The sequence below is a fragment of the Aquarana catesbeiana genome, linkage group LG08 (genome assembly GCF_042186555.1).
Source record: "Aquarana catesbeiana isolate 2022-GZ linkage group LG08, ASM4218655v1, whole genome shotgun sequence".
NCBI lineage: Eukaryota > Metazoa > Chordata > Amphibia > Anura > Ranidae > Aquarana > Aquarana catesbeiana.
In genome coordinates this window covers 109,902,911-109,928,275 of record NC_133331.1, presented here as the reverse complement: position 1 = coordinate 109,928,275, position 25,365 = coordinate 109,902,911, and the positions used below count along the sequence as shown (strand labels likewise).

The following is a 25,365-nucleotide window of genomic DNA, read 5'->3' as shown; positions in this document are numbered from 1 at the left end:
AAGAATAGAGCTACAGCACTAATATTACTGCTTGGAAGATGGCTGTTCATCTACGTACACAAGTGGACAGATGACTAATACTGCTGACGCTATTCGAAGGAAATTTGTCATAGTTTAAATATTTACATATACATTTTTAACAGATTATTTACCAGTAAACACCATTTAAAAATAGAAAAAAAAACATCCGGTTGCTTTTTGCTAGTCACAGATCGCTCCCATGCATGTGAACATCCCTACAGTTAATCAGGGAATATAAAGTCTCAGAAATGACAAATCAAAGCTGACAAAAATCTCCCATATCCTACAGATCTTCCAGTGTGCAGGAATATGTTTGAATTTGGAGATTATTGTTGAAAAGAATGGTATGGTTTCTTAAAAAGCTATACTGTTAATGTGATGATTAGTAAAGATACAGTATGAGGAAACACTGTGTTCAATGCACAAATGAGCAGACCTCTATTTGCTCCTTTTTAATCTACAGTCTATTTCTCCTGAGTCCTGACTATAAGATAAGAGCGGTGGTAGCAGTGTTTACTGAGCACAAAAGCATGCTTAGGATATGAGTATGTGCGCTTATGCACCTCTGTTATATCTAACGCCCACCTTCATCTTAAAACTCTCATCAGTCACTTTATAGTTTCGGTACACATATCCTGATGGAAACCTGAAATGAGGAGTCAACAACTAAAATGCCTATTAACCTGTAGCCATCTGTTCACCTTGTGCTAAATGTTGCTCAAATTGCTCTCATTATCATTAGCTACCACAAGACCAACACACTCATTTCAAGGAACTGCCAACTGGCCATCTCAATAACTCTGACCTCTTAGTAAACAAGAATTCTGCTGACAAGTTATATATAAAGAGAACGGTCCTTAGGAAATCTGTCATGTGTTTCAATACAAATAGTATCTAAGAAACCAATACCATGGGCCCATAGAAAAGTACAAGGAAATGTGCAATCAGCAGCTTTACCCTGAACACCCATTGCTGTATTCTAAGTCAGAGAAAACATCTTAGTGCTGTAATCAGGCACCCACAAGCTTTTTCCACTCACTGTCTATTACTTTATGGAGAACAAATACAGTGCCTTGCAAAAGTATTCACCCCCTTGGCTTTTTACCTATTTTGTTACATTACAGCCTGTAGTTCAATGTTTATTTAATCTGAATTATATGTGATGGATCAGAACACAATAGTCTAAGTTGGTGAAGTAAAATTAGAAAAATATATACATAAAACTATTTTTCAGAAATAAAAAAATTATAACTGGCATGTGCGTATGTATTCACCCCCTTTGTTTTGAAGCCATAAAAAGCTCTGGTGCAACCAATTACCTTCAGAAGTCACAAAATTAGTGAAATGATGTCCACCTGTGTGCAATCTAAGTGTCACATGATCTGTCATTACATATGCACACCTTTTTGAAAGGCCCCAGAGGCTGCAACACCTACACAAGAGGCACCACTAATCAAACACTGCCATGGAAACCAAGGAACTCTCCAAACAAGTAAGGGACAATGTTGTTGAGAAGTGCAAGTCAGGGTTAGGTTATAAAAAAATATCCAAATCTTTGATGATCCCTAGGAGCACCATCAAATCTATCATAACCAAATGGAAAGAACATGGCATAACAGCAAAGGTAACCCTGGAGGAGCTGCAGAGTTCCACAGCAGAGACTGGAGTATCTGTACATAGGACGACAATAAGCCGTATGCTCCATAGAGTTGGGCATGTGGGAGACTCCCAAAATGTATGGAGGAAGGTTCTCTGGTCTGATGAGACTAAAACTGAACTTTTTGGCCATCAAAGAAAACGCTATGTCTGGCGCAAACCCAACACATCACATCACCCAAAGAACACCATCCCCACAGTGAAACATGGTGGTTGCAGCATCATGCTGTGGGGAAGTTTTTCAGCAGTTGAGACTGGGAAACTGGTCAGAGTTGAGGGAAAGATGGATGGTGCTAAGTACAGGGATATTCTTGAGCAAAACCTGTACCACTCTGTGTGTGATTTGAGGCTAGAACAGAGGTTCACCTTCCAGCAGGACAATGACCCCACACACTGCTAAAGCAACACTTGAGTGGTTTAAGGGGAAACATGTAAATGTGTTGGAATGGCCTAGTCAAAGCCCAGACCTCACTCCAAAAGAAAAAATTGCTGTGCACAAGCGCAAACCATCCAATTTGAAGGAGCTGGAGCAGTTTTGCAAGGAGGAATGGGCAAAAATCCCAGTGGTAAGATGTTGCAAGCTCATAGAGACTTATCCAAAGCGACTTGGAGCTGTGATAGCCACAAAAGGTGGCTCTACAAAGTACTGACTTTAGGGGGGTGGGGGTGAATAGTTATGCACATTAACGTTTTCTGTTATTTTGTCCTATTTGTTGTTTGCTTCACAATAAAAAAAAACACATCTTCAAAGTTGTGGGCGTGTTCTGTAAATTAAATTATGCAAATCCTCAAACAATCCATGTTAATTCCAGGTTGTGAGGCAACAAAACACGAAAAATGCCAAGGGGGGTGAACACTTTTGCAAGGCACTGTACATAAGAACGTAATGGTAAAACCTATTTCTGCTTTAGAATTTTAGATTTTCTACTTTTTTTTACAATTACTAGATAAAAGGAAGATTAATATTCCTGGATATGCATTCTTTCGGAGAGACAGGGTAAAAAGGAAAGGTGGTGGTGTCTGTCTCAGTGTGAGAAGTGATCTCAAAGCAAGTGTGAAAGAGGACCTGGTTGATGGAGAGTGTGATGAGTCTGAAGCATTATGGGTGGAACTGCATATAGATGGGCGTAGTTCAAAGTTAATCATTTGAGTTTGTTACAGACCACCCAATGTTAATGAGGAGGTGGAGACTCAGCTTCTTGCACAGATGGAAAGGGCTGCAAGGGCTGGGACAGTGATAATAATGGGGGATTTTAACTACCCAGAAATTGACTGGAGTAATGGCACTGCTGGGACAGTTAAAGGGCAAAAATTTATAAACCTATTACAGGACAATTTTATGGTCCAGTTTATTGAGGCCCCAACTAGGAATGAAGCTCTGTTGGACCTGGTAATCTCAAACCATGCAGAGCTTATTACTAATGTCCAGATAAAGGAACACCTGGGTAGCAGTGATCATAACATGATTTCAATTGATATTAGCTGTGAACAAGAAATACATACGGGAAAGATAAAAACACTTAACTTCAAGAGAGCAAATTTTCCAAGGATGAGGGGCTGCTCTCCAGGATTTAGACTGGGAGGAAATATTTGCATTGATAAACACAGAACAGAAATGGGAATTGTTCAAAAAGACTGTTTGGGACCTCACTGCAAAGTATATTCCCATGGGCAATAAGTTTAAAAGGCTAAAAACAAAACCTATGTGGCTCACGGCCAAAGTTAAAGAAGCTATAAACAATAAGAAAAGAGCTTTTAAAAAATATAAAAATGAAGGAACACTGGTGTCGTTTAAATGTTCCAAAGAATTTAACAGAACATGTAAAAAGGAAATCAAGGATGCAAAAATTCAAAACGAACGACAGATTGCAAAAGATAGTAGGACAAACCCCAAAAAATTCTTCAAATATATTAATAGTAAAAAGGCCAGGTCTGATCGTGTAGGCCCTTTACAAAATAATCTAGAGTGGGTGACTGGGGACAAAGAGAAGGCAAATTTATTAAATACTTTCTTCAGCTCTGTGTATACAAAGGAGCATGGGGGAGCTTATGTCCATAATGGGGATGATGGTGACACAGCCCTGAATGATCCACAATAGCTCAAAAGTGATATTGTCCAGAATTATTTAGACAGAATAAAGGTGGATAAAGCACCTGGACCTGATGGCATCCACCCACGGATCCTAAAAGAATTGAGCTCTGTAGTTTCAAAGCCATTGTATCTAATTTTTAGGGACTCATTAATGACGGGAATAGTACCACTAGATTGGCGCAGGGTGAACGTGGTGCCTATATTTGAAAAGGGATCAAAGTCTTTACCAAGTAACTATAGACCTGTTAGTTTAACTTCTATAGTCTGGAAGATAATGGAGCGTTTAATAAAAGACCACATAGACGAGTTCTTGCTGGAAAAAAACATTTTAAGCAACAGCATGAATTCATGAAAAACAGAAGCTGTCAGACAAACCTGATTTCTTTTTATGAAGAGGTAAGTAAAATCTTGGACAGAGGGGTGGCTGTGGACGTGGTATACTTGGATTTTGCAAAATCGTTCGACACAGTTCCCCACACGTGGGTCATGTGTAAGGTAAAGTCTACAGGCTTGGAAATATCAGTTTCTAAATGATTAGAAAACTGGCTAAAAGACAGAATTCAGAGAGTAGTGGTTAATGATTCTTACTCTGAATGGTCTAAGGTTATCAGTGGTGTACCCCAAGGTTCAGGGCTGGGACCCTTACTTTTTAATATCTTTATAAATGATATTGGGTCTGGGATCGAAAGTAATATTTCTGTCTTTGCAGATGACACCAAGCTATGCAGTAGAATAACGTCCTTACAAGATGTCTCCAATTTACAAGCCAACCTCAATGCACTGTCTAATTGGGCGACTATGTGGCAGATGAGGTTTAATGTTGAGAAATATAAAGTTATGCACTTGGGGGCTAAGAATATGCATGCATCATGCATGCTAGGGGGAGTACAACTGGGGGAATCTGTAGTGGAGAAGGATCTGGGGGTTTTGGTAGATCATAAGCTCAATAATAGCATGCAATGCCAAGCTGTGGTTTCCAAAGCAAGCAAAGTCCTTTCTTGTATTAGGAGAGGTATGAACTCTAGAGAGAAAGATATAATTTTGCCCCTGTTCAAATCATTGGTAAGACCTCATCTGGAATATGCAGTTCAGTTTTGGGCACCAGTTCTCAAAAGGATATCGGGGAACTGGAGAAAGTGCAGAGAAGGGCAACCAAACTGATAAGAGGCATGGAGGAGCTCAGCTATGAGGAAAGATTAGAGGAACTGAATTTATTCACTCTTGAGAAGAGGAGAACAAGGGGGGATATGATCAACATGTTCAAATATATAAGGGGTCCATATAGTGAACTTGGTGTTGAGTTATTCTCTTTACGGTCAACCCAGAGGACACAGGGGTACTCTTTACGTCTAGAGGAAAAGAGATTTCATCTCCAAATACGCAAAGGTTTCTTCACAGTAAGAGCTGTGAAAATGTGGAATAGACTCCCGCCAGAGGTGGTTCTGGCCAGCTCAGTAGATTGCTTTAAGAAAGGCCTGGATACTTTCCTAAATGTACATAATGTAACTGGGTACTAACATTTATAGGTAAAGTTGATCCAGAAAAATCCGATTGCCTCTTGGGGGATCAGGAAGGAATTTTTTCCCCTGCTGTAGCAAATTGGAGCATGCTCTGCTGGGGTTTTTTGCCTTCCTCTGGATCAACTGAGGGTATAAAATTGGGTATATTGGATTGTACGATATTTTTTATTTTATTTATTTATTGTTTTTAAGGTTGAACTGGATGGACTTGTGTCTTTTTTCAACCTGACTAACTATGTAATGTGGTACTATGTAAGATTTTAGTCCTTTGTTTTCTTTTTAAAATATCTTCTAGAACTGTAGATACATTTACACCCAAAACTTTTGGTTTAACTTGAGTTGAGTGTAACAGTGTAACAAGACAAGCTGGGTACAATATATACCATTTCAGTTTTATTAATATTCAGTACAGCTCCTCCAGTAAAATCACTGGAAAGAATGCTCCTTACACTTGTGGTATTTTGAAAGCTAAAAAAGATCATTGTTGTTCATGGTTACTTGTCTGGAAGAAATTACTCAAGGAACTTCTAGCAACCTTTGGAGGAACTCTGGTTGAGAAAGGCAGCTTTGGACTTTCAGATGTTTTCTATACCACAAGAGGGAGCTATATTTGTTCTCCTGTTTTGCCTGGCACTAGTCCCAATGCCTATGGTTGTTCTCTCCATGCAGGGGATGAGATGGATACATAATAAATCATTGTTGATGTTTCTTAATGTGAAACATCAAAAACCATCTCCACACAGGACACAACAATATTTTTTTGTATTAAAAAGAAAAGAGACATACTCTAAACTACAGCATCCACAGTAACCAATCAGAATCTCCTACTGGTCTAACTTCGCTAAAGTGTATTTTGGTTGGCTGTCATGGGATATTCCCATTTGTGTTTTGTGCTTTGCATTGTACCAAACTTGCCTTTAAGACAAGTGGAAGAATGGAGGCAGCATCAAGCAGATATCAGTAGATCTAATTAGCAGGGCTGCAAAGATAATTTTACCCCCCAAGGACTTCTAGTGCGCATGGGTAATAACACAGCTTTGTTTAAGGAAATGGTTTGTTGCTTATGTATATATTCTGTTTATTATAGTCAGGGTTGAAAATGCTATATTTTTTTGTAAACATGACATATTGCATGTGAATTTTTTGCATTGTCATTTTGAATGCTCTCATAATTGAAACTTTGTACTGAGTCATCTTTACACAGCATGAAGAAGCATTTGCTTGTGTGTGAATTCTAGTTTGAGCCATTGTAAAGTAGTAGTTAGAGTTTGAGTAAACATGTGAAAAGGACCCTAGCTTTCCCTCATAGGAAACAAGATGAGTCACTGCTCCTAAAAGCAGAAAGGGAAAATATAGAACAGGCCTATTCATAATATGAATAACCTTTCATCAAAATTCATCCCTGTGGGGATTCTAGTTTCTAGAGTGAAAATCCAGTATGCCGCCCTTTCTATTCAACAGAGAGAAGCTGTCACCTTCTCTAATCAGGTTATAAATCTCTGTACTCTAAGAAATTCCGTATTGGATCCATGTCTGTTAACAAAATGTCTTGCCATATTGTTTTTTTTGTTGGTCTGAATTTTGGAAAGCCGATCTCCAAAGCGATCACTAAAACACCTGGTCACCATACCTACATACTACAATACGCCACACGAGATGATATCTTGTGTGATAAATAACTGTTTAATATGGAAAGAATGACTATTCTGACTGACTGAACAATAGGGGCATCACCCAACTGAACAGGAACTGAACCAAACTGAACATGTGACTAAACAATAAGGGCATCACCCAGATGAGCACATCTCGAACAACAAGCAGATCCACACCTGCTCATAGTATACAGTCAGGTAGTTTTTTTATTTTTAGAATGAAACAAACTGGGCAATAAAACATTTCCAACTGTAGAAAGTAAGTATCTACAAAGCCACTATACATATTATGGGGGATGTAGCAAAATCTATGGTTTGAGGGGACAGATCTAGTTACTTTAACATGGATATATTTCCACAGAAGCCTTTGGATGTATGGGAAGTCCATGAATGATTTAACTCACCATTATCCTCCAAGTTGTCTGGACCTTAACCTTTAAATCTCCTCTAGAATTTATATGAAATACCATATGGAGTCTTTTCCTATTTTTTAAATAGTACTATTAGTGGTCCTGCACCTTAGATAGTGTGTCCTTTATTGAACTTACAAACTATTTTATTTATATGACTTGCTATTGCTAATAATTAATCAGATAACAGCTCAAGATGTTTAATATAAAGCTTTCCATAAGCTTAACACAATAATACAATAATGCTTTCTGTAATTCCTCTTTATTAAGGCACTCAGAGTGTTTAAGTGTAACCCTAATTTTCCACTGCTTCATACAAAGAAACCCTTGTATAAATTAAACAGCCTCTCTGAAAAATCTATCCCACACTTCCTGGGAACTGCAGATATTAGTCTCAAGAAGCTAACATAACAGAATAACTGAATAGCATTAAATGTGTATCCGAATAAGAACATATTCTCAATGGTTACAAAAGTGTCACATTTAAAATAAATCAAGAAGGATATTCAGCGCTGACATACAAGGACACAACTAGGGTGAACTGCTGGCAGACACTCAAGGTTAATTCAAACAATACCTCAAATGGACATCAAAATAAAAAGTGTTGCGCAATTCATAAATGTCCATATAATAAACTAAAAAAGTCCCAACTGGTGTGTGTGTAAAAACAGCTGGAATAAATAAAGTGCAGGTGACAGAAGATCTCAAATCCAGTGTCAGTGATTCCTCCACCACAAAGAAAGGATGGCCTCTCACCTCAAGGACTCAACCTGAAACAGGTCACATAGCGGTAATACCAGGAAAGCAATCCACAGATAGCAGCTCCAATACTCGTCCACAGTCAATGAGATGATAAATCATATGGAAAAAGAACACAGCGATCTAATGCTCTCTGTATGCCATGTTTATTGTATTAAAAAGAAGTAAACTGCACATACATGGAGCCGCACTCAGATCCAAGTGCCGGCACATAAGTGTGTAGTAATACCCACGAGATTGGCCATGGGTGACGTCATGCGTGACACCTGACCCCTGTACGTGTTACGTCCGTAGGCGGGACTTCCTCAGCGTGGGGCAGGAACGTGCCAAAAAATGTCGCGGTGAAGAGACCATTCCCCTGGGAATAACTGCTGGCGACTCAAGTAGTCCACCTGCCAATTCTCTACTCCCGGAATGAAGACTTCCGATATGCACGGAACATTCCTTTCTGCCCAAGTTAGAATATGGTTCACCTCTCTCTGTGCTAAGAGACTCTTGGTACCCTCTTACTGATTGATATTGGCCACAGCTGTGGCATTGTCGGATTGGATCCTGACAGGACAATCCCGTAACCTGAAAGTCCAGGCCTTTAGAGCCAGACGCACTGCGCGAATCTCTAGGATATTGATGGGCAAAGTTCTTTTGGCTCTTGACCACTGTCCCTGGACAGTTGTCTTGTCTAGTACTGCTCCCCAGCCTTAAAGGCTGGCATCTGTCGTTACCACTATCCAGGTAACTGGTCTGAAGGATTTTCTTTTCAGCAGATTCTGAGTTAGGAACCACCAACTGAGGCTTTGTGACACCCTTGGGGACAGCCGCATTGGCAAGTCTAAAGCTTGAATCATTTTGTTCCAAGCGGACAGGATACTGTTTTGCAACAGTCTTGAATGGAACTGGGCATAGGGAACTGCTTCGAATGAAGCCACCATGGTTCCTAGCAACCTCATACAAAGGTGATTGGAGGGATCGCCTTTTGACCTGACCATCGACACCAGTTCTCTAGTGTCTATGATCAGACCCAAGTACTCTAGTCTTTTTAGCGGTATTAAGGAAGATTTCTCTAGGTTGAGAATCCAACCCAAACTTTCCAGGTAACTGGTTGTAATGCGTACGCTTTGCTCCAAACGAGCCACCGACTGGTCTATTAGCAATAGATCGTCTAGGTACGCTATGACTGTTATTCCCTGTGCCCTTAACCTGGCGCCAGGTGGGGCCAGCACTTTTGTGAACACCCAGGGTGCTGTGGCTAGCTCGAAGGGCAGGGCTACAAACTGGAAATGCTGTTGTTCTAACTCGAACCGCAGAAACTTTTGGTGAGCGGGAAATATAGGAACATGCAGATATGCATCCCTGATGTCGATAGATGCCAGAAGTTCTCCTCCTAGAAGGATAAAAACTACTGACCTGATCGTCTCCATGCAAAAGGTGCGGATCTTCAGGAACTGATTTAGATTTTTTAGATCTAGAATGGGTCTGACATCTCCATTTGGTTTTGGTACCATAAAAGATTTGAATAAAACAGCAAACCTTGCTCTTTTGTGGGGATCTGTATGATCACCCCTTGAGATATTAATCAGTCTAGTGCCTGAAAGAGAGATTGTCTTTTCTCTGGATCTTTGGGAATGCCTGACCTCAGGAAACGAAAGTCACAAAATTCCAGCTTGTACCCCAGTGTTACCGTGGAGATGACCCATCTGTCCTGAATTTCCTCTTGCCAGACTTCTGAAAACTGCAGAAGTCTTCCCCCCACCTTGGTGAGGGGGTTTGCCTCTTCATGATGAGGCTTTAGGGTTCTGCTTTGCAGGTTTCCGGCCCCAGACTTCTTTTGAGCCTGGGTCTGACCTTGAGGTTTTCCTCTAGAGTCTGACGGCTGAGGCGGTCGCCACTGCCTAGAGGCAGAAGCCACTGACACAGGGGAAAGAGCCTGTTTAAATGAAGGGCGTTTATACTTTCTTTTGACTGGCAAAAGAGTACTTTTCCTGCTAGAGATTGTTTGGATATATTTGTCCAAATCTTCTCCAAAAAGCTGCTCCCCATGAAAAGGGAACCCAGTTAGGAGGTTTTTACATGGTGCTTCGGCTGACTAATTTTTTAACCACAGGATTCTACGCATATGTACAAGCATAAGCGTAAGGCGGGACACGCCTGGTGAATAGAATCTTTAATGGTATCAATGGCAAAGCATAATGCCTTTGGTAGTTAAGCGAATTCCCGGGCTTGTTGTGCAGGAACCGCTTTAAGGGCCTGTCTAAATTGGTCCTTTAGGGATTGACAGATGCCTATTGCAGCGACTGCAGGCTGAGTAACGGCACCTGCCATGGAAAAAGTAGATTTTAACAGGGATTCCAAAGTTTTATCTGTTGGATCCTTAAGCATTTGTGCATTGTCTGCAGGACAAGTTAGGCTTTTATTTACACTGGAAATCGCAGCGTCAACTGCTGGTACTTTCCATTTTTTGGAGAATTTCTCCTCCAGGGGATAGAGAACTGAAATGCTCTTAGGAGGGAGAAAATGCTTATCCGGGTGATCCCATTCAGCAAAAATAAGCTGTTCTAATAATGCATGGACAGGAAACGCATGCAAAGGCTGAGAAGGTTTTAAGGAACCCAAGGAAGAAACCGAGTTTTCAGGAGACTCCGTAAGGGGTAGCATGAAAGTAGAACGAACCATCTCCGTAAGAGATTGCATCAGCAATTTCTCAGATTGTGAGGCTGAAAAAGGTTCATCTACCGTTGTTTCCTCCGTAGAGCAATCATCGTTTTGTTTTTCCTCCTGATCGCCTGAGGGTAACACCTCATCCTGTGCCCACTGTTCCCCTTGCAAGGGGTCTGAAGTGGGGGAGGGGGATCTAGCACGCTTCCTATCCATTTGATTGGAGGATGTGATTAAAGCCCCTAATCTTCCTTCCAGACCCTGCAGGGTGTAGGAAAGGACATCTTCAGTCACATATACAGGGGCTGAGATGTGAGAAGCAGTTGCACCATCAATTTGTTCCAAAGGCTCTCCCTGGCTTGCCATAATTGGTAATTCAGGTGAGGATGACAGCGTGGAAATGCGGCTCGAGATCCTAGCACCTGGGGATGAAACCTTTAGTACCTTTTTGATCTTTGTGGTGTCTTTTTTTAGTAGGCATAGTCCTAAGCACAAAAACAGAGGCACTATACAATTGCACTTAATCGCTGAATAAAGTCATGACATTAAAAGCCACTATAAAGTTCAGCCTAGTGCTGGGAAAAAAGTGTTCCTGTATCAGTAATGCCAGTTTGCAACCCTCACGTGTCCCACAGCTCCTGTGTCCCTGTGTGCACACTGTTTGTTTCCTCCTCGTCAGTTGAGGAGAGACTGTCCTAGCTGTGGTTTAATTGTCTGCCGTGCGTCCTCGTGGACGTTCAGGGCGCTGCGCTTAGGCCCCGCCCCTCTGAAAAAACCCATCCCCGTTTCATTTTTAAAATGTTCCTGCGCTCCTGTGTGGCGGCTTTCGGGTCTACAGACCCAACACTAGGGGGGAGGGGAGGCAGAGCCCTGTCAGCAGCAGACATAGAAAAAACAATATAGCAGTAACAGAAAATAGTAATCGCAGGACCTCCGCACCCCCTGCGGTGGGGGGGGGGTAATGTAAGGGGGGTACAACGCTGATGTTCCCCTAACCCTCCGGTCCCTTCAGGGGGGAGAAAGAAAGCATTTGGCAGATTTCTTTACCTGAGAAAAATCCCCCTGCACACGCTGCTGCGGCCACACAGAGACTGACTGAGCTTTACAGTGAAGACAACAGATTAAGGTATGTGCATAGACTCCCTCTAGTGGAGAATGAAGGCATGACAACATTTTTTCCCTAATAGAATAATACATAGGTGGACTTTTCAGTTCCTAAGTTTCTTCTCTTACCTTATCCCTGCCGCAGGATTTGCTGAATTAACAAACAATCCAACCTTCACCCATCACAGCAGGCTGCGTTTAGCAAACCTTCAAGGACCGGGTCCCTTGATATCGGGGTTCCACTGCCTTGGATCTGTAAAAGCACCCCACCAGGAAAGCTTTAGGTAATGTAGCAAGACCTAAGCCCTGGGTCCCAGGGTCAAGCCCTTCAAAGAGAGGCGTTACAAGCAAAAACCTTGTGCTTCGGATACGAGGCCCCAGGTACCATCCACTTAGGCCTCAGCGGCACTTTGGATGGATCTGGTCTATGGAGGCTATTTAAATCCAGCATGGATCCCTCCTGGAGCTCCTCAGAGCACATCTTCACTCGCGACCAATACCTTAGACACTGGCGAAAAAACTGATGTGCTCCTGGAAGGAGGAGGGGTTATATAGGGAGTGAACTTTCTGGATTGGTTATACCAGTGTCCATCACCTGAAGGTGGCCTATAACCCATTAAGTAATTACATAAGGCTCTGTGCCCCATGATGTACGATAAGGAAAATAAGATAAATAAGAATAACCCATTAAAAGGAAAAAAATAAAATAAAAAAACTGCCTTTGCTGCAAAATTTAGCTTTAATCCTGAGATTTCCCTCACTGTACTTTTTGCTGCTGCTAGATGGTCAGCATCATTTAACCCACTTTCTCCAAACCTAGGTCACCCTGGACCCACCCCAGTCTTTGACTGGACAGTGAATGGAGAAGATGCACAGCTCATTCCTCTGCCTTTCTCTTCCTATCAACATGCTTTTAACAGCAAATTAACTGATTGTCTCTTTGTATTATTATACAGGATTTATATAGCACCAACACTTTGCGCAGCACTTTACAACATGAGGGCAGACAGTGCAATTACAATACAATTCAATACAGGAGGCATCAAAGGGCCTTATTCGTTAGAGCTTACAATTTTGCACTGCTTCTTTCTCTCACAATCATCTCTACAAAACCAATTTCACAAATGTATTACTGCACAGGTGCCCAGTGGAAGAAAGTAAGTAAACACTCCCTGGTGTTGCAGAGCGCTGGGCAGTGGGGATGTCTGTGAGGGCATAATAGGTAGAAGGGGGATGTCCCCCAGGGCGTCTTTTACAAACATGAATTTGTGTTTAATTGCATGCTGAGCTACTGTATGAGCAAAGCACAGGTTCAGTTGAAAGCTTATTTACACTCTTGCCCTTCCTGGTGATTTTTGAGCATTTGGTAAGCAGTTGCAAGCACCCTGCAAATGGCTGGCATAAAGATGTCTACAGAGTTAAGAAGTGATGCATTGTGGTATCTGCACTGTTTGAACAGTGGACGTCTATTGTTTGTTAAGCATCTACTTTTAAAAGACACCGATTCTATATTTCCATCAAAATTGAACTTTGGAAATTACACAAAAAACACCCAAACACCCTTGGTATTGTACATTACTAGTGGCTTAGTGATCAGCACTTCTGCTTTGCAGCACTGTGTTCCTTGGTTTGAATATTGACAGTATTTGTATGAAGTTTGCATGTTCTGTATTTCTATGGGTTTCCTGCCACACTCTAAAATACATTCCAGTGGGTTATTCTTTCAAACAAATGTGCCCAATATGGCTGACTCACCTCCTAAGCGCTTTGAATCCCCAAGGAGAAAGGTGCTATAAAATATTACTTATAAGGAATGTGTGATGATATTGATATTTAAGCTTGCATTGGTCATTTGTGTTCAAGCGACCTGAAACAAGCATTAAGGCCAGGAATTAACATTTTCCAGACCCAACAGTTGTTCTGGGTCAGTGACTTACTTAATAACAACGCCAAGGTTAGGGTGACTGGAACCTGCACCTTCAAAATTCAAGTTAGAAATGGGAATACCTAAAATTCATTGCAAATTAATTTTACAGTGAATGCACTTCAATGTTGCACCCATAAATGCTCATACTTACCTGCCCTTCGTATCTCCACTACTTCATTAATCTATAGGAGCAAGAAATAGTGACCTGTGTAAGCTCTAAGTCACAAGCTAGAGCATACAAAGGGTTGATGACTATGATCCCATTACGCTGGGCGCCTAAGCGGTCAATCATCAAGCATGAGTGTAGTAACATAGATGCAAGGGGAGTGAGACAAATGTTCCATTAGACTCAAATGTAATTTGTCACTTTTCACTCCCCTGAGCAAAAGAATGGGAGGCACATATTGGCAGTTTAGGAGTCCTTAATGTGATTTCGCGCAAAACCATAAACAATAGATGAGTGGAGTGCCCACTAAGCGGTCATAAAAGAACACACGAATGGGAAAAAATGTGAATAAACCAATGTGATAAATATCTAAATTGTGAATCATACAAAGAAGAAAGTGAGTAAAAACAATAACAGAAAAAATATATGACTCAGGGTAGTGATACAAAATCCTGATGAGATGTTTAAATCGTGTAAAAAATGTGTAAAAAAAAAAATATATGGAGTAAGATGTGATACAGTCCAAAAAATTAGTAAGGATTGATGTAAAGAACAGTTCATGGATCTTCACAGTAGATGAAACAGGATCTGGAGTGTAGACAGTAGTATGGTGATATCTGGTCAATGTGCTCACAGAGCCCTTACCTTAAAAGGCATGGGCAAATGCCTTATACTCAATGGTAGTTAGTCCCAGTCTAAGACCATCGGATCCATTCGGAAGGTGGATGACGAATGTGGGGCCGGATCAGGCTCGCATCGAAGTTCGGATGTGCATAAAAAATAATAAAGAAGGGGGCCTCCAATTGTGTATTAATGTAATAAACCAAGTTTAATAAAAATAGATAAAAAACTGCTATTGCAGGGCAGTTTAAAAACCACAATAAGCATAAAACAGTTGAGGAAGTCACGAGAGGTGTGACGTAACGCGTAGGATTGACACACTAGACTTAACCGGACGTTATCACCTGTTGACCTGGTTGTTTTTGTTGCAGACCGGAAGTGATACAATAGGTGGCAGCGTAACGCCGTTTTATGCTTATTGTGGTTTTTAAACTGCCCTGCAATAGCAGTTGTTTATCTATTTTTAGTAAACTTGGTTTATTACGATAATACACGATTGGAGGCCCCCTTCTTTATTATTTTTTATGCACACCCGAACTTCAATGCGAGCCTGATCTGGCCCCACATTCATCATCCACCTTCCGGATGGATTCGATGGTCTGAGACTGGAACTAACTACCATTGAGTATAAGGCATTTACCCATGCCATTTAAGGTAAGGGCTCTGTGAGCACATTGAACAGATGTCACCATACTACTGTCTACACTCCAGATCCTGTTTCATCTACTGTGAAGATCAATGAACTGTTCTTTACAGCAATCCTTACTAATTTTTTGGACTGTATCACATCTTACTCCATATATTTTTTTTTACACATTTTTTACACGATTTAAACATCTCATCAGGATTTTGTATCACTATCCTGAGTCATATATTTTTTCTGTGATTGTTTTTACTCACTTTCTTCCTTGTATGATTCACAATTTAGATATTTATCACATTGGTTTATTCACATTTTTATCCCATTAGTGTGTTCTTTTATGACCACTTAGTGGGCACTCCACTCATCTATTGTTTATGGTTTTGCGCGAAATCACATTAAGTTTGCTTATTCACTACATTTATTGGTCGATTAGCGATCACCATTAGATTCTGCTGCAATCCCCCATCCCGTCAATTTTAATAGCACAGACGTCCTCTTATTGAATTATTTTCAGTTTAGGAGTCCTGTTTGGGCACAGCACATGTTCAGTATAAGCCAAATTCATGTAAATATCTAAAATAAAACTATAGTTTTTTTTTCTCTCTAAATAAACACGTTTGAATCCCTACTAATTCCTTAGATAACCCACATTAATCTTGGCAAGAATTTATATGGAGTAAACAACCGTTCTAAGCTTAGAGCCTGTGCTGCTAGAATTCTTTAGTAATTGCTCATTTTATACAGCATTTCCTCCCTGGATTTCACACCATGCCATTAAGAAAGTAGGAATCAAGAAATGATACCCATCACCAGTTTAAATCAATCAGTAATCACCGACACATGACCATTCTGATCAATATGATATTGTGAAATAGGATTGGGAAATAATCAACTTTGTAAACATTATAGATCACCTCTCTTGTTTCCTTTTGCAAAGTCTCTTGAAGTTGTTCGTCTTATTCAGTAGCAAAATGTAAGTTTTTTATGTAACTTTTATTATGAAACATATTGGGGTTGATTTACTAAATGCAAATAGACTGAGCACTTTACAAAGTGCAGTTGCTCCTGAGCTTAGTATGGGGTAAAGCTTCACTTTGGCAAAAAGTACCCAATCATGTGCAAGAAAAATTTTAAAAAAATGCATTTTTGCTTGTACATGCTCATTTACTAATCTCTTTGCAACTGCACTTTGCAAAGTGCACAGTGTATTTGTCTTTAGTAAATCAACTCCATTATGTGTTGAAAGTGAACCAGGGAGCATTTCATTGGCCAAAAGATAACTGCGTCCACCATTTCTTAAATCTGAACACCAGGCTAAACAAATATTTTTGAGCCATGTGTATTTTTTCTTGATTTTCTTGTTCTATGTGTATTTCTCACAGCTTAACTTTAAAGTGTATGTCCACTTAAAATTTCATTTTTGTTTCTGTCTGGTTTTACTGCCAACTAGGGCATAATTTAGAGTAGCATTTCCCAACCTTTTTTAGGTCATGGTACCTTTTAAAGTATGCAAAATCTCAAGGCACCCCAGTCTAAAATGTAAAAAACATAAATGTTACTTATCAGTGGGAAACCTGAGCCTTAGACCAGGGGTAGGCAACCTTGGCCCACCAGCTGTTTTGATATTACAAGTCACATGAGACATTGCAAGACCCTGATAATAACAGGCATGACTCCTAGAGGCAGAGGCATGATGGGATTTGTAGTTTCACCACAGTTGGAGGGCCAAGGTTGCCTACCCCTGCCTTAGACGATGCACACCACCACCTTGATTAAGTTAACTTGCGCACAAGATGTCCCCCATCACATCAGAGCCCTCCTATACATGAGAGCCCCCCCCATCACATTAAGGTACCCCTATGAAAGAGTCCCCCCATCATATTAGAGTCCTCACCAGAGAGCCCACCAATCACACAGTTGCCCCATCACAGAGCCCCCTCACTCACCGAGTCTGAGCATCACACAGTCCTTAAATAACAGAGCTCATCATCACACAGTCTCCCCATCACAGAGCCTCGCAATCACACAGTACCCCCATCACAGAGCTCCCGTTTACACAGTCTTTTAATCACATAGTCCCCTCTTCACATCAGTGCCCTGAATACAAATGCTTTACTTTAGTAGAGTGGGGAAGGCTATAAACCCAATCAATATTTTATTGTGGTTTGTGTCCATGTTGAATATTTTCCCTTACTTCCTTCTTTGTCATACCATTGTCCCGAGTAGCAGTAAAATTTGATATGGAATCTAACCCTTTCCCACCCAAAAATAAAAAATGAATGTACAAAATGTAAAGCGCTGTTTAAATGGTCAGTGCTATAATAATACTAGTAATAAATTAATAAATACAATAAAAGCCTCCTTTACTTACAATACATTAGATCCCAGGAAATGAGCTCTGTGTCACATTATTTATCTATAATATACACACTTCTCTTTCAAGACACATCTACAATTTACAAAGTGTTGGAAAACCACATATATACCGGATTTCTGCATCAGCTAATATTTACTATCTATAGCAGTGGTCTCAAAGTACCGGCCCGCGGGCTATTTGCGGCCCGCAGACTGATTATAAATGGCCCGCCGAGCCTGGACGGGTTTGCAGAGGGGGAGGCGCCGAAGAGCTTTGTCTCCGTCTCCCTCTCCGTGCCCTCTCTGCTGCACGCTGCTGCAGCCCAGAGAGAGAACAGAGCGGAGGAAGGATCCACCCATCACCCCGCCCACCTAGGCACTGGTGATCGTTCAGAGCGCCAGATCCAGGGTCCTGCAGAGGTGAGTGAGCCATCACACTGAGGCAAGTCCTTAGTGGGGTGACTTGGGTAGAAATTTGTGTGTGTGGGGGTATTTATGGATTGTGGGGGTATTTGTACAGTGTGGGGGGTATTTGTACAGAGTGGGGGGTATTTATGCAGTGTGGGGGGTATTTATTGAGTGTGGGGGGGTATTTATAGAGTGTGGGGGTATTTGTACACTGTGGGGGGTATTTGTACAGTGTGGGGGTATTTATGGAGAGTGGGGGGTAATGCTGGGTTAATGCGTTTAACAATGCTGACACCAGTGCTGCGTTTAATAATTCGTTTTGCTGACACCAGTGTTGTGGGTTAATAATGCATTTGCTGACACCAGTGCTGTGTTTAATAATGCGTTTGCTGACACCAGTGCTGGGTATAATGCGTTTGCTGACACCAGTGCTGGGTATAATGCGTTTGCTGACACCAGTGCTGGGGGTTAATAATGCGTTTGCTGACACCAGTGTTGGGGGTTAATAATGCATTTGCTGACACCAGTGTTGGGGGTTAATAATGCGTTTGCTGACACCAGTGTTGGGGGTTAATAATGCGTTTGCTGACATCAGTGCTGGGTTAATAATGCGTTTTGCTGACACCAGTGCTGGGGGTTAATAATGCGTTTGCTGACAACAGTGCTGGGTTAATAATGCGTTTGCTGACACCAGTGCTGGGGGTTAATAATGCGTTTTGCTGACATCAGTGCTGGGGGTTAATAATGCGTTTGCTGACAACAGTGCTGGGTTAATAATGCGTTTGCTGACACCAGTGCTGGGGGTTAATAATGCGTTTGCTGACATCAGTGCTGGGTCATTAATGCGTTTTGCTGACACCAGTGCTGGGGGTTAATAATGCGTTTTGCTGACACCAGTGTTGGGGGTTAATAATGCCTTTGCTGACACCAGTGTTGGGGGTTAATAATGCGTTTGCTGACATCAGTGCTGGGTTAATAATGTGTTTGCTGAACATCAGTGCTGGTTTAATAATGCGTTTGCTGAACATCAGTGCTCCGTTAATAATGCGTTTGCTGAACATCAGTGCTGGGTTAATAATGCGTTTGCTGACATCAGTGCTGGGTTAATAATGCGTTTGCTGACATCAGTGCTGGGTTAATAATGCGTTTGCTGACATCAGTGCTGGGTTAATAATGCGTTTGCTGACATCAGTGCTGGGTTAATAATGCGTTTGCTGACATCAGTGCTGGGTTAATAATGCGTTTGCTGACATCAGTGCTGGGTTAATAATGCGTTTGCTGACATCAGTGCTGGGTTAATAATGCGTTTGCTGAACATCAGTGCTGGGTTAATAATGCGTTTGCTGACATCAGTGCTGGGTTAATAATGCGTTTGCTGACATCAGTGCTGGGTTAATAATGCGTTTGCTGACATCAGTGCTGGGTTAATAATGCGTTTGCTGACATCAGTGCTGGGTTAATAATGCGTTTGCTGACATCAGTGCTGGGTTAATAATGCGTTTGCTGACATCAGTGCTGGGTTAATAATGCGTTTGCTGACATCAGTGCTGGGTTAATAATGCGTTTGCTAAACATCAGTGCTGGGTTAATAATGCGTTTGCTGACATCAGTGCTGGGTTAATAATGCGTTTGCTGACATCAGTGCTGGGTTAATAATGCGTTTGCTGACATCAGTGCTGGGTTAATAATGTGTTTGCTGACATCAGTGTTGGGTATAGTATACTATTGCTGGTATAGTTTATTGTTTTTTGAAGTTTTGAAAGTTTGCATGCGGCCCCTGTGGGATATGAAATCTTGTCATGTGGCCCTCTGGCAATTTGAGTTTGAGACCCGTGATCTATAGTATACATACACGTGTACATAAAGTAGCTAAACAGCAAAATGGTCTCATTCCTACTGGTTTAACTTCATTTTATTCCAGGAAGACAAGATGGAATTGTACACGTTAACAAAACATGGGTATAAAAAATGAGAAACAACTTTAACAGTCAAAACTAAAAAAAAAAAAACCCACATACAATCATGTATACCTTCCAATAAGACTAACAAGAGTTCTCAGATTAATATTAGTAGCCCGATTACACTGCTAACACTAAGTGGGAAAAGGGCTAATAGAAAAAAAACAGCTGTTTCATGTCCCCATAATTAGAGAGAACAATATTCATGCATAATTCATGTAATAAATGTGCAAAACAAATGATGCTCTTCTTTGAAGATCTCTTTTTTAAGTAAAAATTGTATATAATACAAAATATTGAGGTACCTCTGCAGCCTGTTTCATGCAAGCTTTCAATATCTGATGCACACAATGGCCTACAAAGACTACCATACATGACACATAAATATCTATTGCGCTATAGCTCTCTACATGGATTAGTATGAAGATAGCTTTGGCTCTATGCCAATCATATATGCATCACTAGTACATTCAAGTAATTTCAAGAAGAATAAACAACTTACTTGCAAGCAGTCCCACTCCACCAGCAAGTGACCCAACCCATGCAGTTTTCCCTTTTCCTTCATCAAAGACATCTAACCATTCCACGTACAAGACACCGACAGCCAATGGAGAACCATAGCACAGGAACTGAATAAAGAAGGATGCAGTGACAATGATCCAGCCCCATCCTCCATCTGGTGGCTTCTGATACATTGTGAAGAGTGTCAGTCTAAAAATCTGTAATATAGTTAAAAAAAGATATTAAAAATGTATATATGTATATATATATATATATATATATATATATATATATATATATATATATATATATATATATATATATATATATATATACAGTGGGGACGGAAAGTATTCAGACCCCTTTAAATTTTTCACTCTTTGTTATAGTGCAGCCATTTGCTAAAATCATTTAAGTTCATTTTTTTCCTCATTAATGTACACACAGCACCCCATATTGACAGAAAAACACAGAATTGTTGACATCTTTGCAGATTTATTAAAAAAGAAAAACTGAAATATCACATGGTCCTAAGTATTCAGACCCTTTGCTCAGTATTTAGTAGAAGTACCCTTTTGATCTAATACAGCCATGAGTCTTTTTGGGAAAGATGCAACAAGTTTTTCACACTTGGATTTGGGGATCCTCTGCCATTCCTCCTTGCAGATCCTCTCCAGTTCTGTCAGGTTGGATGGTAAATGTTGGTGGACAGCCATTTTTAGGTCTCTCCAGAGATGCTCAATTGGGTTTAAGTCAGGGCTCTGGCTGGGCCATTCAAGAACAGTCACGGAGTTGTTGTGAAGCCACTCCTTCGTTATTTTAGCTGTGTGCTAAATGAGGTCCTGAGAACTCTGGAGAAGGTTTTCATCCAGGATATCCCTGTACTTGGCCGCATTCATCTTTCCCTCAATTGCAACCAGTCGTCCTGTCCCTGCAGCTGAAAAACACCCCACTGCATGATGCTGCCACCACCATGCTTCACTGTTGGGACTTTATTGCACAGGTGATGAGCAGTGCCTAGTTTTCTCCACACATACCGCTTAGAATTAAGGCCAAAAAGTTCTATCTTGGTCTCATCAGACCAAAGAATCTTATTTCTCACCATCTTGGAGTCCTTCAGGTGTTTTTTTAGCAAACTCCATGCCGGCTTTCATGTGTCTTGCACTGAGGAGAGGCTTCCGTCGGGCCTCTCTGCCATAAAGCCCTGACTGGTGGAGGGCTGAAGTGATGGTTGACTCTCTACAACTTTCTCCCATCTCCCGGCTGTATCTCTGGAGCTCAGCCACAGTGATGTTTGGGTTCTTCTTTACCTCTCTCACCAAGGCTCTTCTCCCCCGATAGCTCAGTTTGGCTGGACGGCCAGCTCTAGGAAGGGTTCTGGTCGTCCCAAACGTCTACCATTTAAGGATTATAGAGGCCACTGTGCTCTTAGGAACCTTAAGTGCAGCAGAAATGTTTTTGTAACCTTGGCCAGATCTGTGCCTTGCCACAATTCTGTCTCTGGCAATTCCTTTGACATCATGATTCTCATTTGCTCTGACATGCACTGTGAGCTGTAAGGTCTTATATAGACAGGTGTGTGGCTTTCTTAATCAAGTCCAATCAGTATAATCAAACACAGCTGGACTCAAATGAAGGTGTAGAACCATCTCAAGGATGATCAGAAGAAATGGACAGCACCTGAGTTAAATATATGAGTGTCACAGCAAAGGGTCTGAATAGTTAGGATCATGTGATATTTCAGTTTTTCTTTTTTAATAAATCTGAAAAAATGTCAACAATTCTGTGTTTTTCTGTCAATATGGGGTGCTGTGTGTACATTAATGAGTAAAAAAATGAACTTAAATGATTTTAGCAAATGGCTGCAATATAACAAAGAGTGAAAAATTTAAGGCGGTCTGAATACTTTCCGTCCCCACTGTATATATAATATAAGAGAAGGGTAAAGTTCATGCTGCAGTAAAATTTGTATGTAAAATAATAGTAATATTAATATTATAATCCACTCAAACATGAACATTTGAAATTTAAACTCACTTGAAGTGTCACTAAACCCACATCAAAAAAAACTATCAATAAATGGTGCATTACATGCTGCTCATGCTCACTCAATCACTATGAGATTTCTTTAAAACCTTTTTGATCCTGCTGGTCTCTATCTTCACCTTCTGTTCATATCCCCAATACACCTAGGGATTTTGCAACTGTGGTGGCAACTCTGCACATGCTCAGTTTTCAGTGAGTTTCTGTGCTGAACATTTCCTCCCTTTTACATCTGAGCAGCCCATGTGACTATAGAGTCACATATGTGGGCGTATACACAGTGGTAAATGATAGCTTACTCCCTCCTTCCTCCTCTATGCCCACTAACCAGCTAAACACAATGGGGACCATATACAGTAGTACATGTAAACTAAAAGAGGCTTAACACCCCTCTTATTCTAAAAGCCCTTTCACACTGAGGTGCTTTTCAGACGCTTTAAAAAAGCACCTGAAAAACTCACAAAAACCTATTTCCATTAAATCAATGAATGCTTTCATACTGGGGCGGTACGCTGGCAGGGAGGTGAAAAAAACTCCTGCAAGCAGCATCTTTGGAGCATGTTTGGAGCGCCATTATAAACCTTTAATTGTAAATGTCCTATCTAAGGGCTACTTTTCTTTTCTATGTTTCTATGAAAAATCTCCACCATGTGCTCATCTGATACTAGTTTCACTTTGTCACTTGAATTTTCCCAAAGTGGATCTAACTCCTTGCCATCTGCTATTTTCCTTTCGGTCACCAAGGCCTTCTCACTGGATATGTGCATAGTGGGTGGGGCTTAAACCCATTGTCAAAGAGCTCAAGCCTTTTGTAACAAAGTCAAACCAAAATCAGAGAGGTGCACAAGAGAGGCTATATACCACAATGCATAAGTGGCCCCCAGGTATATGGTTTTGTTTTTGTTTGGTTGTTATTTTTGTTTTTAAATAAACATATCTTTCCTAGATGTCTTCATGCCTTTCCTTCACAAATGCCTCTGGTGGTAGGTTGTCCTTGATGATGCAGAGAGTGCCACCTCTCTGCATCACTACACTGCAAATGAAGGGTGCTGCGTTGATGCCCCCACAGGGAACAGGTTATGACATCCCACATTCGCAGCATGTCCTAAGTCTTCCTGGTTGCTAGGCTTTATTCAACCCAGCACACTGAGTACATCTTGAGGAGAAAATGAAGTACTGTGGGGGAGAGCTCCAGATTGAAGGTGAATATTTCAGTATGAGCTTTTAAGGCAGCTGGGGGATCTTTCTGTAAATAAAAAAAAATTGTAAAAATATCCTTACCCTTGTGGTAAGGGTATCCCAGGTGGTACACTGAAATGTTTAGGGGTATTTCCTAAATAACATTCAACATATTACATTTTACCATGTAAATATAATAACAATAAATTATGTGGAGTTAATTAAAAGAAATTAATTAATTTCTGTTAATTAAAAGAAATTATATGGGAATAAAAAAATAAAATAAAATATGCATATAAACCTAAAACCAAAAATGTAACATATTGCAGATTACCATTCTTTGTGGTGGCTGTCTTGGATTTCTTATTTTTAGGGCTCTTACCCTTTATTTTTATCTGTAATGCCGCATACACACGATCGGAATTTCGGCCAGCAAAAGACAGATGAGAGCTTTTCTTCGGAAAATGGGACCCCGTGTATGCGCAATCAGACTTTTGCTGGCTGAATTCCAGCCAGCAAAAGATTGAGAGCATGCTCTCAATTTTTCGGTCGGAAAAAGTCTCTATCCGAAAATGCGATCGTCTGTAGCAATTCTGACGCGCAAAATTCCTACGCTTGCTCGGAAACAATTCGACGCATGCTCAGAAGCATTGAACTTCATTTTTCTCGGCTCGTTGTAGTGTTGTACGTCACCGAGTTCTTGACGGTCGGAAGTTCAGCGAACTTTTGTGTGACCGTGTGTATGCAAGGCAAGCTTGAGCGGAATCCCATCGGAAAAGCCATCATATCTTTTTCCGATGAGAATTCCAATCATGTGTACGCGGCAGTAATCTCGTGAATAACAGGCTTCTGCCTTTTCATGCCTATATTAATTTTTCTATGATATATATGGAAGGAGCCATGGTTGTCACACAGGCTGGACTTCAAACATGCCTGCCATTGTTCATCTTTATTAGATGGTGGATTGATATGTTTAGTAGTTTTCGCAAGAAAAATAAGAAGAGTTGTGCTTTCTTTTCAGTTTACAGAAATTGACAAGTATGCTGCATTTCTGACAGCTGGTGTTTTCTGTCTAAAGGTATATTTCTGCTGAAAATGTTCTTTGCCTGAAAAATGAAAATGAATGCAGCCACAGGACTGGCAAACTGAAATATTTTACACTTTTTTTTTATTAGATTTAGATATGCTTTAAAATAAACATGTACCAGAAACAATATAGAGGATGACACTTTGTATTTCCTTGGGGAGATAGGTAAACTTGACTCTGAGCTCACTGGCAGAATAAATGTTCCAGGAAAGTGATGCTAGATATTACGAAGGCCATTGGATTACCATAGCAGGCAAGCAACTAACATTTTCAGAAGGGCAACAGAATTGGCCAATTTCATTCCCTTTCTAGTAAACATAATTATCATGTACAGGCAATAAATGTACGCACATCAAGGGGTTACTTGAGATAAGTTGACTCATACGAAGAGTTCGGGCCCTGAAGATGTACACAGTAAAATAAAGTTGGTAAACATTGGTGTAGCTCAGCTAGCAGTTCAAGTACCACCACACTGGATAAAGGAAACATTTACTTCCTGTCACCAAAAAATAAAAAATAAAAAATGACTATAAGGAACCTTTTAAACAAGATAAATGACCACCCCCAGGAGCTGAAATGTTAATTAGGTAAATCAGATGTAATATCTTTAA

The 25,365-nt window shown here is 40.7% G+C and overlaps 1 protein-coding gene across 1 annotated transcript in view; it reads right to left on the bottom strand.

The window, feature by feature from the left end:
• SLC16A9 (solute carrier family 16 member 9) overlaps window positions 1–25,365 on the bottom strand; it is a gene marked incomplete in the record, with an annotated part of 79,130 nt that overhangs the window by 38,489 nt on the left and 15,276 nt on the right. The window contains 1 exon segment of the mRNA XM_073596306.1: window positions 20,447–20,663. Within this exon segment, the coding sequence (XP_073452407.1) occupies window positions 20,447–20,639 (193 nt within the window).